The following is an 18981-nucleotide window of genomic DNA, read 5'->3' as shown; positions in this document are numbered from 1 at the left end:
AGCGTCTCTCCGGGTTGAACCAACTGAGTCTAATTGTGAATCTAAACCATTCAGGAACTCACTCAAAAACACACAACAAATGTCCAGTGGTTTAGGAGGAGATCAACGACATACAGACAAACATTTATATATATAGGACATAGATTGTTATTATTTTTGGCCACCCAATTAATTTTACCTAGGAAAACCTTCTCCGTGACTCGACTGATTTATTAGTGATAAGTAGAGTTATTTTCGAGATATGTTCGTAAATACAAAAAAGGGGCTTCTATTTTATAATATATATTTAGATTATATTATATCAATTGTATTAATATTTAATTATTATTATATTATTTTGTATATTACACATTATAGTAGGAATATCATATATGAAATCTTGGGACCCCCAAAAATCGGGGGCCCTTGTGAATTCAACATCCAACACTCCCGATAATTGCACCACTTGTAATTATTGTTCAACAAATACTTGATAATTATTTATCTGATGGTGATATTATCTATACAACTAGAATTGCTGTTGTAGTATGTTCTGAACAATAATTTAAAATTTTTTGTCAGACTCGAAATAAACCCGATACAATTTGTTTGTCACTAAATCGGGGATGACAACGCTAGGGGTCGGTAACGGGTGCATTTTCCCTCTGTCCCGAGCTTACATAAGAGCATCGCAATGAAAAAGTATTAAAATCCTGGTAGATTTATGATTACAATTTGACCCTAGAGGATTTGCAGACACATTTTTCTCGAGAACTTGCAAAACATAATAATATAACACAAGTTAGGTATTATAAATGTCATTTTAATCAATATCGTTTTATCTACATTTTTTTTTTCAACACCAGCAGACCTGTATGAGACATAAACGAATAGGTTGAATATTTGTATTTGTTTGACGTTTTGTATACTGATTATATTTTATATAAATGTTTGATGCTGAATTAAATATTCATAGCATTATAATTGAAAAGACGTCAACCATTGAGCCATGATATTATGAGAAACGTTGGACCGTTAGAATTAACAATGATTTATAAACATTTCATTCGCTATATAGGTTATACTTGTTAATACAATATTTGACTTTTATGTGAGTATTGAATTCAAACATTCAATAATTCGTATTAAATAATATTATTAAAAATAAATTTATAACATTTATTGCAGGTATGTAGGTACTTGGCTATTGAATTGTATGTTATAATGTTTAATTCTTTTTTGTATTTATATAGTACTCCAATTTTTAAGTGTGGGTAAAAATCATGGTAGAATTAACTTGGCAGCTCTTCTATAATATATAATACAAAGGAGTTGTTTGCTAAAAAGGTTTTTAACTTAATCTCGGATATACATATTCTTTTCTAGGTACCTACCTTAAGTCGTTAATAGCGTGAAGCATTTTCGAAAAGGATTTTAAAGGTATTTTCGGTATATACTATTAAAAGGTCGTAATCACAATGGCCAAACATTTTTAAACCTCTTGACTTTTTTTAAATTTTGTCGTGTTGACGGAGAATAAAAAAAAAAGGATTTATTGTTGTACAAAAATAGTATAAATCAGAAATGAATGGCATCGGTTCGTTTTAATAATAACGCAACGAACGCTTCAAATAGAATTAATTTTATTATGTTATATTTATTTGATATTTTATCGATACATTTATTTAATATTTTGATCTAGAAAAAAATAAATTAAAGAATATTTATTTATTTATATATCCGTATATCACCTAGCATGGTACTCTCGCTCATTTTTCTTTAATAAAGCTGTCATTCAAAATCTGATTTTTTGAATTTTTGAATATGCTTTAAGACCATATTTTCAAGTTCTTGAGATTTTTTGTATTAATTAAGGTGTGCCTAGAGATGTAAGCTTGACAATTTTCAACTTTTTTTGAACATTTTAGTTTTAATGTATTTTTCTTAACTTATATCATTTTTGAGGTTGTATTGCTGATATCGCTGTATGGCAGCTTTTTTTTGTTGTTAGTTATCAGCACTTGAATATAATATGATTGAAAATAAGTACAAAATATATTAATATCATTGAGTATATTATATACTTAATACTCAATGATAATATCAATGATTCCGTGACTGTTATGAGTTTATGTCTTCATGAGTGTTTACTGTCTTTACTTTTATTTATATAGATGAACAAATTAAATGTTTAATGTTTAATGACTAGTGCATTACAAACTACCAACTAACAAAATTATGTTAGATTTGAAATAGTTAATATATTGTAAAATATATTTTTTAAGTTTGATATATTTTATAAATTATAAGAGAATTATTTAATTTTTATATACATAATAATAACTAGGTAACAAGAGTCTGTTAGATTAAAAGTAGTAACTACTTTGTGATGTACCTATTATATTTTCGAGGTTAAATATATTCAAATTGTTTATAAAATGAGTGATTAATTTTGACTTACATTGTAACAAGTATAACGTCTGAGTCAAACAAAATACTTATAATAAAAAAGATTATAATAATAATCTTGTTATTAATCTTTTAAAAAAATTTTTACAAATTAAATGTTTATTATTTAAATATGAATTAAATGAGAATTGTAGTCTTATGTTAAAAATAGATACAATTAGTAATAATATACTAATAACATACCTTGGGTAAAATTGTAGAAATGACTCAAACAATAAATTACGAAAAAAAATTCGAAAAATCAATAATTGCAGCACTCAACATTAATTATACTGAAGTAAAAATACAACATTTTTAATGAAAGATAAAAATGATAATTTATTACCTAGATAAATAGTATGTATTGAAATAGGTATAATGTATATGTTATATAGGTATTTGATTCAATCTCACGTCTATTTTGCATTTATGTAAAACAATTTTTAAGGACTATTATCATTAATAAGTACAAATATTTTAATAACTAAAAAACTACTCATTAAAATTTTAAATTAGGTATCTACATAAGTATATTCAAAAAAAATATTCACTAAATAATATAAATAATAAGAAAAAGGGGATTCTTATTTTAAAAACAGAAGTATGTATCACCACAGGACACTCCTTAGATAGTACAAAAATATTCAAGAATTTGAAAATATGGTATTTGAGTATATTTCAAAAAAAAGAGTTTGAATTAATTCATTATTAAAGAAAAAAATGGAGGTGAGCATGCTTGGTGAAATACCCTATACAAAATTCAAAAGATCCTTAAGACTATCTAATTTATTAAGTACGTAATTTGAAAAGATATTGTTTATTATAATATATCCTATTGTCTCATCAGGTATTGTAAAGGTAAAATTATCAAAGGTTATTACATACTTACAACTTACAAGCTTTTAAAAGTACCTACTACTAAATATGTAGAATATTATACTAGATAATAATAATTATTTATGAGCGAAATAATAATAATATTATTTGTATAGTAAAATATTTATTTATTTGTGTCTTTGATTTTCTTTTAGTTATTATTAACTAAATTATTAAAAAAAAACTTAAAAAATCTTATTCATATGATTAGAAAAGTTACTAATAGATGATCCGACGTTAAACTTTTTAAATATAAGTCACATAATGATGATTACTACATAGGATGAATGTAAAGCGCCTTATTTGTTTGGGTGCTCTAGGACAATGCATTCCAAGTACATAATTCGTTTCGTGTAACAGATACTTCAAAGGTGAAACTTTTATATTGCGTTTTTAACATTTTCGGGTAATTTTATTAATTTTTTAGTATATATAAACACATACGAGTTAAATAAAAGTACGAGCTTTTAGTGTAAGCCGGAAATCCAAAGTAATAAATCATGAAATATTGTATTCATAATATTTGATTTAATAGTTTTTAGGTATACTTCATCCGTATACCAACTGATGTTGCCAATCGTTCTATTTAAAATGTGAATATGTGATAACGTCTTTATCTATCTACAGGTTCCTTACTAGGACTCAAACAAACAACAATTGATTGGTCAGTTGGAGTTACATCACGATAGCCTTTGTTTCGAGTATAGGTACTGTTTGTACCTATTGCCTAAGTTCGCAATTTCGTTTTTGTATCATTGATAGTTTAGTTAAAATAAAGAAGTGTAAAATATGTGGAGAATGGCATTTTTTTTATTATTTTTGAATAGTTTTTATAGCATTTATTAAATCCATGCCCTAATAATTACACTTCATACAACTATACAAGGATTAAATTTATGTAAATATAAGAAAATAATTGTGTTCGTATTATTGCTTGTACCATAAGTAAAGTTATGCCAATTAATTGTGTTACATATTATATAGGTTACTACAAGTTATGACAATGATAAGGAAATGAGAATTGTAACAATTCCACAGTGCAGATAATAATTAACTAGTTGTGGTCCAATGCGCGTGGTGGTTATACGTCATTTATGCCACCAACGTTGTTTCATATTTATTTAATTTGTTTTCTTATTTTCATTTTATTATATATCAATGTACACCACGAATTTAAATTTTACTATACAACTGACAAAATAAGATATTCTACAGTTTTAGTGAAATTGTTTTATTTTAGCTTTGGGCGTCGGGAAATTCGTAGTTGAGTATCGTTGCGGTTTTTTGTTTAGCGGGTATGCATTTACGACCACCGCGTGTAGAAGCGTAAAAGAAATGCTTACGAGTTTGTACTTTCATGTAAAGTATTTTGAGCGTTAAATATTAATAATATTATTATATTTTATAACATGAAGTAAATAGTGTAAAAATTGGAGGGAAAGTAGGTAACCGCTGTACGGTATGTATAGAGGTCGATTGTATCTCGTAATTGAGTAAATCACTGCTATAGGCTTATTTAAGCCCCCCTAAGTTTTTAAATATATTCATTCTTAAATCCACCTAATAAAAATATTATGCGGGTCTGTATTGATTTTATAAATTTATTGTTTCATTATTGTGAATATTATCATTAATATTTAATAACTATTAACATTTTATTGTTATTTAATAAAATATGTCTTACTTGTATTACACATTTTGTGTGCCCTTTTCATGTTGAATCTTTAAAGACTAAAATATGAAAAATAAGACTATGACACTAAATCATTACGAAATAATCAAATAACATAATTTCTTTTGACATGACAATAATATTCACTAGAATAACAAATAATAATTGACACTCAAATATAAAGTAGAATAATTACTATAAATAGTATATCTAAGATAGGGTCGTAATATTATTATTTATTTTTCTACTCTTTTATTATAATATTTCTATGTAATATTATAATATTACTTATGTACGAGTACTTATAGTTTTCTACCGACCGGTATAACATTAGTTAGGTACCAGTAATCAGTAACCACATTACATACAACTTAAGCTCAAAACCGCGGTCGTGATACGACTATAATTAGGTTAGTTTTATACATTTGAGACTTAAATCTGAAATTTATCGTACCTATTCCACAATGTTATACTAAAATAAATAACTGTTAATGCTGATTTAACTGTATTTTATTGCCCTGTTGTTTATTGAAACATGTATGAAAATGTAGTTGCATATTATCCAGCTCGTGTAGGTAATAACTTTATGAGCATCGGGTGATGGAAAAAAAATTTCGTAGGACTACAGACTAGACATTTGTATGTACCTACATAATTGTAATTGGGAACTTTTATTACTATATGACAGAAACGTGAATTTACGATGTATGATTGAGATTCCTTAAGACCTTAAACATCTACAATCCAGCGGAGGAGTTATTATTCGATGTCGATAACGATAAAATACGTGATTAGAGAGTTGCTTATAGTTTTAAGCGTATATGGTATTCATCGATTATTAACTATCATATTATTATAGTGACAAATGACAATTTTGTTTTATTATAAAAATATTTATTTTCTTTTTGCATTTATAATGACGTGTTGTTAGTGTAGGTACATTATGTGAAAATTAAATGTAAAAATTATTATAATTTGTTATAAGATGGTAGGTATCGGATGTAATCAATATTTAGAATTGACTATTGACCAATAGGTAGTAATCAAATACTTACAATAGGTGTAGAATTCAATGGTATTTACTATTAGGTATTAGGTAATAAAAAACAAAAGAAAAGTTCTACAGCAAACACACATCGAGAAAAAACATTATAGAAAAGAAATCGGATTTTTGTCAGTTGCCACCATCTGCGTCAACTCAAAGTAGAATACTAGAATATATTATACAAAAACCCAAAAGAAAAACATAAAAACCAAAAATAAGCAAAAAACAGCATTTTCAAATTTTATATTTGGAATCGTTGTAACATAACATAAACTTGCTAGATTTTATGTCAAGCCAAAGAAAAAAAGCAAATGCTATATAATAAATACCCTAACCCTACAGAATATGCATCGTTTTAAGTTTAATGTTTACCAATACTATAACTAGTATATTCATTGTTCTTAGTGAGTGAATGATAATATTATTATTTTTTATTTACTCTTTGTCAATAAATATTAACATGAATAATGTACCTATTAACAATAATTTTAATAATTTTTGATTAAAAAGTATAACTCATATTTCAGTATTTAAACTCCATTCGTATCATGTTGTTTTTATTTTAAGTCCAAGCAGTATAATAACATGGTTATAACCGTTCACATTAATGCAATAATACCTACATCATTACAATATTATTATCATAACTATTATGTATATTTTAATATAACTATTATTTGCTGTACAAACAATGTCGATGTTATGTATAAGATTTGACTTTAATGAAGAAAATATCGTGCGATTTCTATAATATAATATTAATATAATGTAATGTCTAACGAAACTTACGTTGCGAATAATTATAATAATTTTGTCTAAGTTCAATAGTATTGAATAGATAAACGTTGTATCGTTATAAAATAAAAATAGAACAAAAACATTAATTCACAAAATAAAAATAATAATCATTGGTGTGTACAAATAGGGACTGGTCGTTTAAGTGGCAGTTTTCTTTACTTTGAACCTTTCTTCGGCCGCCATTGAACCTTTCATAATGTACGCCATGTTCAAAAACAATGCTGTCCACGCCGAGTGCATCTCCTCAGTCCATCGGTCGACTAGCGACGGCTGTATGGCCATAATGAATTGAGGTCCGATCAACTGTAAGGAAAAACAACGGTGGACAAAGGTTGAACAAATAACACGAATTAACACATTATATAAATCTCTATAACATCATATTAGGTATACATAGTACTATATCAAGATAAATTAAATAAAGGTTGTATTAATGATAATTCAAAATATTTTAATATATTTTTAAATATTGTAAGTTCTTAACGAAACAAAATATTATATTGGTTTTACTTTGTAACTATTAACCTTATTTGAAATGTATTAAAAATGAACAGCACTCAGTTTTCAATGATATAGATTATGTTGGTTATTTTTTATATCTAGTTGAAATATCAAAATTCTCCATTTAACTTGCAACTTGACCGATAATTTTGTTAAGTACCTATCATAGGTAGGTATATGTATAGTGTGTATACTATATTATATAATAATATGGTAAGTTGTATGATTACAGTATGGCCATAGGGGAATGTTAACAGTCAACCTTAAGATATACATTGAAATAAATAATAATAAAGGAAAGTTAAGAATGATCAGTTCTAAGTTCTAACTATATAGGATATTTCTATATCTATTTAATAATGATTAATGGTTTTATGTAACGATATTATCCTGTCTTGTTTTTTTCAAATTCAAATGTCTTTTTAAATAATACGATTTGAAAGTTGATACACAATCAATTAACATTAATTCCATAGTACGTAGGTACATAAGTTACATAGTAGGTACACAGTTAACAATGCATATACATATATGACAATCAAACACTGCATATAGATATATAATAATGTTTAATGCGATTTATCTATATTTGTTACACAAAAAGCTTTCAAACTTTCTAAACACAACATTTCACGGAGAGGAAAAAACTTTTATAATTATACTTTGTACATAGCTAATGAGCATAAAATCCTCGTTTATCTACATTTTCATCTAAAACTTATGAGACACGATCAACAACTATATTATATGGACGAATTTATATGTATAACAATATGTTAAGCGGTGATAGTGGTTTAGCACATAACATTTTAAACATGTTCATATTATAATATGATAGTATTATACGGGATAGGACACCGCGTTTTCATGTTTTTCCATAGTCTATAGCACCGTAAGACGGGATTATACAATGGCCCACATTAAACAATTTTAAATGTAATATAATAGGTATATAGTGGACATGGGCACATGGTATAGGTATTCTAAACACGTTAGTATTGCCACCGGTCATCGTGTTTAATCAAACACGAGTGCACGTCCGAAAAATCATATTGTCATTAGGACCATTAAATATAAATTTTATATTTAAACGAAACGCTCGTGTATCGGTATGCTTAAGAAAAACTTATATTTTTCCACATTAACTGAAGACATCCGACTGTGTAATATACGATTTAAATATACCATTTAATTATTGTTATTGGTTTTTTTCAATCAAACATTCACAGCAAATTAGAATAATTGAAATAATTGCTCTCGTTTCCGATAAGTCCCGCTTTATATTCACCAAAAAAAATCAACAAGGGTGGCGACGACGTTGTCCTATATGTGTAGTAAACGAAGACCGGGTGTGGTCTAGATGGTTAAGTGCACGCGAATTATCGTCCGCTGCGGGTGTTTTTATCGTTTGGGGTCGGTCCGAAAAAAGGGTAAAGTTTGCCTATAGTGACCAGGAGAAGGTCTATATTTATACGCTATTGTGGTGCGTGTGCAATTATTACACCCATTACAATTATTCGTAGGTCTATTATCGTGCAATTAGTTATCCCCAGAGTGGCAAATGTTTAGTGTTCCACGAGAAGCTAAGGGATGATTATGTTTGTGTTTATAAGACAATAAAAAATATATGTTAATAAGTATTATACTCATTAGTTTATAAATATAATCAAATAAATCGTGAGAATCGAAATTCATTACCTAGTTTTTCGCTTAAGTAACAACAAGACTGATTTAATAAGTCTGCTTGGACGAAAGAAGAATTACGTTACCTATTTAAAATGCTATTGATAGTTCCTAAACACACAAAAAATATATATTTTGTAATTTATATGGGATATACTCATTTTACAAAATATGACAAAACTGTTCGAATTAAAAGTCGATTTTTTTTACCTATTGATCATTTTTTTTTTTAACGCAGTTGAAAACTTTGAATTTACGAATAAAAAAGTTTTTACATTATATTATTAATATTGTTGATGTTTAATATTTAACAAAATGTTGCTGAACCACCTTCGATAAAAAGAAAATATTCTTTATTTATTCGTAGTATATAATATCCTGACCTAATTTTAAATGCACAATATAACTGTCAAGTCTTAAAAAAATCGAGTAATATAAAAGTTCAATTTTTGTAACAATATTATGAAAATGAATAAGTTTCTTGATGGCTATATAAAAATAATGATACTTATGTATAATTTCCACATGTCCGTGTCCTTTTAATTAACAGTATATATGCGTTCAATGTAGGTTTACTTTTAAAATGTGCTATTAATTTTTCAGTTTGAAACATGATGTGTATTATTTCTCATTTAGTGATAATTATTAACCTAATAATGCGAAAAAGATAATTTTTTACATAAAACACATTTTTTATTGTGTTTTTAGGTGAGTAATTAAAAAAAAGCAGTAATTAAATATTTATACATATAATGATTAAAAATTTCATAAAAAAGAAGTTGCAAAACATTTAGTAATTTATTTCTATTTGTGTATTTCTATTGATAACATGAAGAAAAAATGTCCATAGTAAATTATATGATTAAATGGACTGTATATTGTATAAAAAATGTGGTTTTACGTTGATAACATAATATAGTACATGTACTATAACGTCTAACGGCAAGAGACAGGGAATAGGTACCTACTTATGCCATTTAAAAAAAAAACCGCGGAAATGGGCTTCGAGTGAATACCTCGTCATTGAGTAGGTCACTATAATAGACGTTAAATTTGAGTTCAGTGATAAATCATTGCACATAAAAAAACAATTTTGAGCGGAAAGGTAAGTCAGTATCTAATTCTAAAGATATTTTATTTATATTAGGTACCATTGGTAATTATACTGATGTTTGTTTCTGATAGTAATACAGTAGGTTAAACTATTTTTTGCCAAAAAGAAAACGTACCTACATATCATATTATTCATTATTATAATATTATATAAAATAATATTAGGTATACCTATTATATTTAAATTATTGTTATTAACTTAGAAGTCAATACCATGATCGTAAAACTAGAATATTAATAAATACCACAACCATGAATGATGTATGATACACTCGTACATATAGATAATTTAAAATTAATCTAAATATTTTTAACATTTCATTACAAAATGATAATTATTTAAGAAGTTTCTAAGATTATTACTTTCTTTTAAAAAAATTATTTACTAACTAATGATTAGAAAAATATCGTTGTAATTTAGAAAATTAATACGCTGCGGAATATTTGAATGTAATTTATGTGTAAAAATCATATGTAATAAAGTTAAATCCAATAAACGAAGAGTTGCTGTTTTAGTTTTTAAATTCAATTTTTTTGGATTAATAATTAGTATCTTATCAAATTTTCAAAGATTTATAAAATTGAACTTCAATCTTTAAATATTTATTAGCATATTTATATCTCGTCTGAAAAATACTTAAATACTTTATCTGTGAACATTTCTACAGTATCTTGGATTATAAAAAAGTTGTGAAGTAATGAAATAAATGTTCTCCTTACAAAGGAAATACACCATTATATTATTATAGTGAGTAATAAAGTATAGTGCTACGTACTGTAGACAGCGGACAGTTTTTATCTATAATGATCGCGTAGTACAAAAGCTAAAATCGGTATTTATACAAGAGTTATGACAATACCGTGTTGCGAAACTCATTGCAACTGCGTCGGATGACTTAAAACAATAGTGACCTACAGTTCATTTTTTGAAAACACTAGGTTGAGTATTTATTTTTTATTCGAAATGAATTCATTGAGAATCGTGTAGACATTTTAAATTGAGCATATTTTCTTTTCCCTCTGCATCAAATTATCAAGTATACGCGGCGACGATCTACTATTAGTGTTTGCTGTCGACATTGAGGTGGTGCATAAAACAGAATAGTAAGAGAACGAGCAGAAGTGGAGAGAGAGATAGTATAAGTATAATATATAGCACCTTGGGATATGTATACAAATCGTATTTGCACGGGGAGCAAGCTGCAGTAGGTTGGTAAATTTCTACAGCATTAACAGACTGCCTGAGGAACGGGGTCGTTAAATGAATACAAAGTAAATGTTCCTAAGTCGTTATTTACTGTGCAGCAGTGTACATATATAGTTTCTATAGAAGCTGCGATTTGCGTTCAATCTTTCAACCGAGTGAGCGTGACTTTGACATAAACTATATTAATATTTATTTCGATTCGATAATAAAATAATACACGCATAATGCATTATACATTATAATCAACCAGGCAACATTGGAGCTGCCTCAGGCGGGCAAAGCGTAAAGTCGTATTCACTGCTATGTCGTTTGTCGTGTCGTCTCCAAAAGTTGAGATCGACCCAACTCTTTAAATATCCTGGTGGATTACGGTTGGTAAATAATACCAAAATTACCACTGTCAATCAGAATACGATAAAAGGCACACGATACGACAGACAGCGTAGCTGTGAACTCGGCTCAAAGTGGAATGAGAGATCGAACGTGTGCGTCCATAGTAAATTAAAAAATTATTAACGATTAGAGAGAGAGGGAGTGTGAGAGGGAAAAATCACCAATCTATGGTAATTAAATTATTTCAAATGTAATACGTATATGAAAGTATAATGATTAGTAAGTTATAAGGGAAAATATAATGTAATGAGTTTCAGTATCGGTGAGATATGTGAAACAAAAGAAAACGTCAAAAGAAAGTAATGTTCTTATGACTTTCGTAGAAAATATGAACGATTGAAGAATGAAAAACAATCGAGTAGTGATCGTAAAAAGTTTGTTATTCTCATTGGTGGACAAGTTTATGTTATAAGTTAATTTATAGTCAATGGATTTTATAAAATTGAAAATATCTTATAAAACGATTAAATATTTAAATAAACATAAATATAATTTAGTTTTGAGCATTAAGAGAAATTAATTCAATTAAAAATGCCATATCTTTTAACCATTATAAAATGTATTCTTGTCAAAATTCATCAATCTGTGTAATGTTATTAAAGTGTGTTTCTATAGATTTTATCATAAAAAAAATCGTTTGATATAAATTTAATACAATATTATATTATTATTTTAAAGTATGCTGTGTAATCCATTAACACTTTATTTACAGAAATTATTATACAAACATATATATTGTGTACCTACTATGTATCTCTTCTAAGATGAATTGAAATATACAGTTTAAATTAATTTCGTTTCGTTGAAATGTCTAAAATAATCATTATTAAGACTGTACTTAAATCAATTATACTCACGTCTACGTATTTTTGTTTGGCGCCATAATGATAGTGCTTCTTGCCCAAGTCTCTTAATAGAGTTTCCAGTTTATCGGGTTCGTAAAGACGTGCGACAGCTTTTTGTACGAATGCCATAACTCTAAAACAATAATTCATAGGTTGGTAAATAATAATTAACAATTATAACGCTGATGATATCAAAACAGTATTATTATTATTTTTAAATATTGATGGGGTCTACTACGATTTTATTGATAAATGATAAGGAATTATCCAGATTTGAGTACACAGATTAGATGTTGTTTGAGAAATTACTTTAGGTATAAGTACAATATTAGTGTACGATTTCATTATCAAGGACTAATAAATTATCATGTACGCATTAATACCTATACCAATATACCATCATCAATACTAAAACTTTAGTTTGTCTATTTAATATATTATACCTAGTAGGTAAATAATTCAATATAAACAAAGTAATACAATATATTATTATGATTTATTTTTTATTGATCGTTTATGAAATCAACGACAGAGACGTTTTATTGATTAACGTAGTTGCAAAAATTTTATTTTTAAGTTAAATTTGATTGTACAGGTCTGTTGTTTTCAAGAAATTGATCATACTGTTATTATGACGTAACCATTACTATTGATTATGAATAAAATAATTATGATTATTCTTAATCAATGCTACACCTAACAGAAAATCGACTTTGGATCAATGTCCAGGCCTAAACGACCGTAAAATAATATTAATTATTAACAATATCATGGTATTCTAGAACCACGGAAATATAATAAGTCGAGACGATGGATAGATACGGACATAACTGGAATACAATATTTACATACTGTAGTGTAGAAACTTAAATATTGAACTTATCATAATATGATCTCTGCGTAGTTCTGTGACAAGACCGAATAATTAATACGATAATGACGACGTTTTCATTAGTAAATAAGGTTTACCTCTAAGAGGTTTATAGAAAATGAACAGTAAATGCGTTTTATCACGCATATACAAGTACTATCTATCATGAAAAAATATAAAATGGTTCACTTTAATATTATAATATATTTTATAAATTATAAAATATATATACATAAATTAACGCACTTTTGAGAATAGTATTCATTTATATATCGATAGATTTTTGTCGACATTTCATCTAATACAATATCGTACCTACAATATACGAAGCCTTCACTCAAAGTTACTTCTATCAAAGTATTCCATTTTTCCTTCTATTAACCCGTCACATGCAAGCTATAATAATATTTTATAATGAGTTTCACTGCGAATGATGGATCGTTTCAACCTCGTACCTGCCTAACTAGTAAATATTAAACGTGTGCGCTCGTGAATTATTGTTTATGTTTAGTGTGTTAACTACAAACATATTGACTTGTTCTGCCAAAATAACCGATTATTGTCCTTTACACACGTTATAACGCATAATAACATACAATATTATACTATACGTAAATTATTAAACTATACCTACTTGCAAATAGCTACGACAGGTTAACGAGTTTTCGACCGTCCAATATAATCATTATTTTTAAATGCTGTTTATTATTAAGTGTCAAAAACAAATAGGATGAAATATTGTACTATAGTATATGCAAATGAATAAGCTTTTCGGCGTCATAATCTATTTTCATGGCGTATATAGTGCAATCACTGGTATATATATATATTATATTATTATATATGTATGTAGACGATCATCTATTTATTATTTATTATTATCATCTATCTATTATTCGCGTCTGGCCTATCGGTCAGCATTTGTTTTTATTGCTCGAGATACCTTTACTTTAAAATAATAGCGCAATAATATTATATTAATACCTTGTCGAAATACACGTCAACCGTGCAAGTTTCCAGTAGAGCATAGGAAAGTCTCATTCGAACACGCCTTTGAAGACTCGTACCACGGTTCGATATTAATGTGACAGACTTTGAGTTTATGTCATATTATATTATCGTTATTATTATCCATTGTTCGTGGTGACAAAAATGGGGTTGGAAAAATTGTAAAACGTGCAACGAGACGTTACATTACAACGGTATATCGTCGTGGCGATTACGACAAGGGATCTCCGTGGTAAACACACACACCTAGCAATAATAATGTACCGTAAATTTTTAATATTTATATAATATACATCACGCATAATATTATGGATAGCGATGTTTTATCGGACACCGTAAAGTGATTTACGGCGAGGTGTGTTTACACGTGTCAACAGAGGATATACAGGGTTTCCATAAAAAAATATTATGTACACGCACAGACGGGCTTTCATTAATAATTTATCAGTGTTTGAGTCGGACCCGAGGATTTTCTATGCACGGGTTTAAACAAACAGCGATTTTATCCGACTGGCTTATAAACGATATTTCGTTTCTCGACGCACGTCCTATACCTATTAGACCGATTCGAGTTTAGGTGTAACCGTATTGTATTATTTTACGATATTATAATGGCATACCATTCGAAAATACTAGGTAGGTAATTTTGACTTTTGTAATAATTAATCAGAGTTGCGACAAGATGAATAGACTAGGGCTGTGTGAAAAATGCGAGAATCCTATATATTAACAAGAACGCTAGCAGTACAGTAGCTGAATTTAATAATACATATTATCATTGCATACAAAAAACGGCTGAGTACGGTGTGTGGTGTCCAAGTGGTGTGTCAGGCTCTATTACTAAGGGTATATTATGATTTATTTATATTACAGTAAGTCATTTATTTTTCTATTATATAGTTGTACGCCAGTCGCCTATATTATATTGTCGTAGTACTTGCGATTCTGTTGAATTTATTTTTAACAAAAACATTGTATATATCATATTATATTATAGACGTAGGTATAGTATTAGTATATGCTTATACTTGTTTATATTATTATATGCATTATTTTGGTTAATCATTATATAAGCTTCACTCATACATTTAGTTTTAAGGTTTGGCTTTTTATTAGAGGCTATAAGCGCGATTATAGAGCCAGAATAATATAATATTGTAGGTCATAATAACGATAATCGGACGATGGTTCCCAAAATGATTGCATATCAATACCATAGTAATAAAAATAAAACCACAAATAAATTAATGCAGTGAGTATAATTTTTTTTCTACATTTTTAATATAAAACAAAACCCTTTTATCATGGAAATGTTGATCATTTCATCAGTAATTGTTTAAAATATAACTATAAAATAAATGGTTTAATATACTTCATTATTAATCGTGAACAATTAATTAAATTATTAAATTAAATACAACCATTATATTATGATGACTTAACGGTTATTACAAAAAAAAAAAAAAAATCTAACCATTTAGTTATGTCGTGTTATTTAGTATTTAATATAATAATTGATTATATGGTTCAAAAATAAAAATCCATCCATAATATACTCGTAGTTTTAAAATATTGGTAGTTAAACGATGCGTGTACAATAACGATATAATACTCTAATAAAATTTTACCATGATGGGTGTTGGTTGCTGATCGGTGACACTATAAACACAATGTATTCCTTAATGGATATGGTATAAAATATTGATGGATTATTGTTATGATGGCCCAATAACATATAATAATATATCATTTGCAAACAAAATGTGATATGCAAACATGATTTTAATAATTATGAATATATGACGATTTATAAGAATAAATAAATAAGTAATAGGTTCGTATATAGGTTGGCGTTAATAAAATATAATGTGAATAGCCATAAAATGTATTTCTTTTTTTTTTATTCTTTATAGGTATCTACTCTAGATTAAAAACAACGATTATTTCTAAACTACATTTTGTTGCAATTATAGGCATATTATTTTAAAAATGTTATAATATATATTATATAACCTAAAAAAATATAATATTTAAAATACTTATAAATAGCTTAAAATTAGCCAAATATTTTAAAAATTGTATAATAAATAGCAAATTTTAAGTTGTCTTCATGTAAAAAAAAAACAGGAACCTCTCAGTATAGGTGTCGACTGTCTAACCTGTTATTCAGTAAATAAATTATTACGTATACCAAAAACCTTTGTTTTTCCCGATTATTTTGAAAAGTAGATACTAGAAATCATCCACGAAGTTGAAGATCGAAACATTTTTTCTTCTATAAAACATGTAAATAGACAAAAAAAATTAACATATCTATTTAAGACAAAAACATTCATCGTTCCACTCAGAATCTAAAAATATGTGATGTAACTTACTATAACAAGTTTTAAAAGTATAAGTACTTAGGGTATATTTTATAATATAACTATAAATTGTTATATGTAATAGTGTAAACTTTAAAAAGTGAAGGTTTTTTTATTCTGAACAGAGTGAACTGCGAAAGCTACCAGTTAAACAATGTAAGGCATTTGTATGTTAGATCTAAATCTGCACGAATAGATAGATACTATTGACCTTACAGTTTATACGGTTTATGTTATTTGACTTAACAAAAAACTCTTATTTTGGACAGTAAAATATTTTAGGTATATAATTTGATCTCTATCCAGTGTAGATGTTTAGTCTTTATTAAATAAAAAATTAAATATCAACTTAACTGGTAATCCTCCTCCAAAAGTGAAGTCACTGACAAATACGTTATTATAAAACAAAATCTGATCGGACGGTTGGGTTTTTCTACTTTGAGGAATAATAGGTATCATATTGCATGCAAAAAATAGATTAAAAATAAAACTGATACGTCCAATAAAAGTGTTGATAAAATTCTATAGGCAGGTATGGTTAATTACTTTTTTTTTTGAGTTAACTGTTTGGGATTTTTCAATTTCAAGTGGGTTTGTTTCATTATTGTGTATTTCGATATATTTTTTGTTTTTATGTAACCCGAGAATAAACACTACAATCTTTGGTTTGTTGTGCTGAGATATACGATATTGTGTTTACTGTTTATTATGTTCAAACTAATATATCCCAAGAAAAATCCATAGAATGCATGCGCAGCGTAACGTAAACCTGCATCGTTAACACGATACCGCTTTAAACGCCATGCTGGAAAAAAGTGATTTTGTTCTGGTCCCTTAAAAATGTTTGTAAATTGTAATAGTTGGTGCAAAAAAATATCATCACGCATCAATATTTGCTATTGCTTTTTGGTCCAACGATAATAAATGCCAGTTTACTATAATAGATTATTCACGTGTATTATTTAGGCAATGGGGTTTGTTATATTCTTATAGACCAGGTACTATATTTTAGAATTTTTACTTTTTAAAGAGAATAAGCCTAAACATTGTTGGTTACCTACATATTAAGTGTTAAAAATTAAAATAAATGTGGTCTTCACTTTTAGTGATAAATTTGTATAATTAGTTAGACAAATGTATTAACCAGGATAACTATTAGGCTATGTTTAAACTTTAAACATTAATACGATGGGTAATTGCACTATTTAAGTATTAAAACATTCAACTATCGTATACCACAATATTACTAAGAAAACATTTAATCACATGAACATTTTTGATAAATGAAAGTATTAAAATAATGTTTTCCAAATAATTTTTGACTGACGAATTGAATTCGTGTTCTTCATTTCGACAAACAATATAATATTATGTATAAGAAATCCATTCAAAAATGTTTTGAATTATCTATGTTTTGAAAACCATCTACGGTGAAAGATTTTGATTTAGCGACATTTTACTTTAAATCATTGTGATTATTATGAACAAATAAGTAATAACTATAAACGATTGTAGGTAGCGAGTTTAACGAATGTCAGTACAAAAGTTTTACTGGGTCACAATAGGCACGTACATTTTTGTTAGATGTAAAATAAAAATATTATTCAGTTTTATATGGATATAAATGATAACTGTTTAAAAAAAATAGCTGTGATAATTGCTTTTCCCCCCAATTTTTTAGTTGTAACTAAGCCCACACAAACTTTTTGGCAATAAATTCGACCTACTTTGTCAACGAAGTAATCTACCCATGTAACGTACAAATCCTTCTTTTTTGTACTTAGTTTTTTTTGTCTAACTAAAAAGAGATGTCTGACACTAATTTACCAGTCAGAAAATGCTGTCCGTTTCAAGTAAACCTCTCAAACCTAGCACTTTTAAAAAGGGTCATCTGGATTAAAATCATTACATTTTTCAACGTCAAAATCGTTAAATTATAAATAAACAATTTATTTATTTATAAACTAACGAGTATTACCCTTCTATGCCTTTAGATTATATGGGCTAGTCGCTTATTTTCTTTCGTTTAAAGTATTGCCGATATCTGATAAGTTACCATTTGACAGCTTAGAGAAACGTACATCGGTGATTTTACGTAGGTATTTGTAAAAAAATACTTACTTTTTAGTAAATTCAAACACTAACGGGTATCAACCAGTTTTATAATTTTTTTTTGACA

General features: G+C 27.3%; 1 protein-coding gene across 1 annotated transcript; it reads right to left on the bottom strand.

Annotated features, from left to right (window-relative positions):
- Positions 1-6546: 6546 nt before the first annotated feature.
- Positions 6547-12695, bottom strand: LOC100160164 (neuroglobin-like; the record flags this gene model as incomplete). The annotated part of the gene is given in 2 exon segments (NM_001204998.1): positions 6547-7121; positions 12573-12695. Coding segments are annotated over 2 exon segments (288 nt in total), but the record flags the coding sequence as incomplete, so codon positions are not given.
- Positions 12696-18981: the final 6286 nt, after the last annotated feature.

Source organism: Acyrthosiphon pisum, chromosome A2 (genome assembly GCF_005508785.2).
Source record: "Acyrthosiphon pisum isolate AL4f chromosome A2, pea_aphid_22Mar2018_4r6ur, whole genome shotgun sequence".
Lineage (NCBI taxonomy): Eukaryota > Metazoa > Arthropoda > Insecta > Hemiptera > Aphididae > Acyrthosiphon > Acyrthosiphon pisum.
This window is presented reverse-complemented; position numbering and strand designations above follow the sequence as displayed.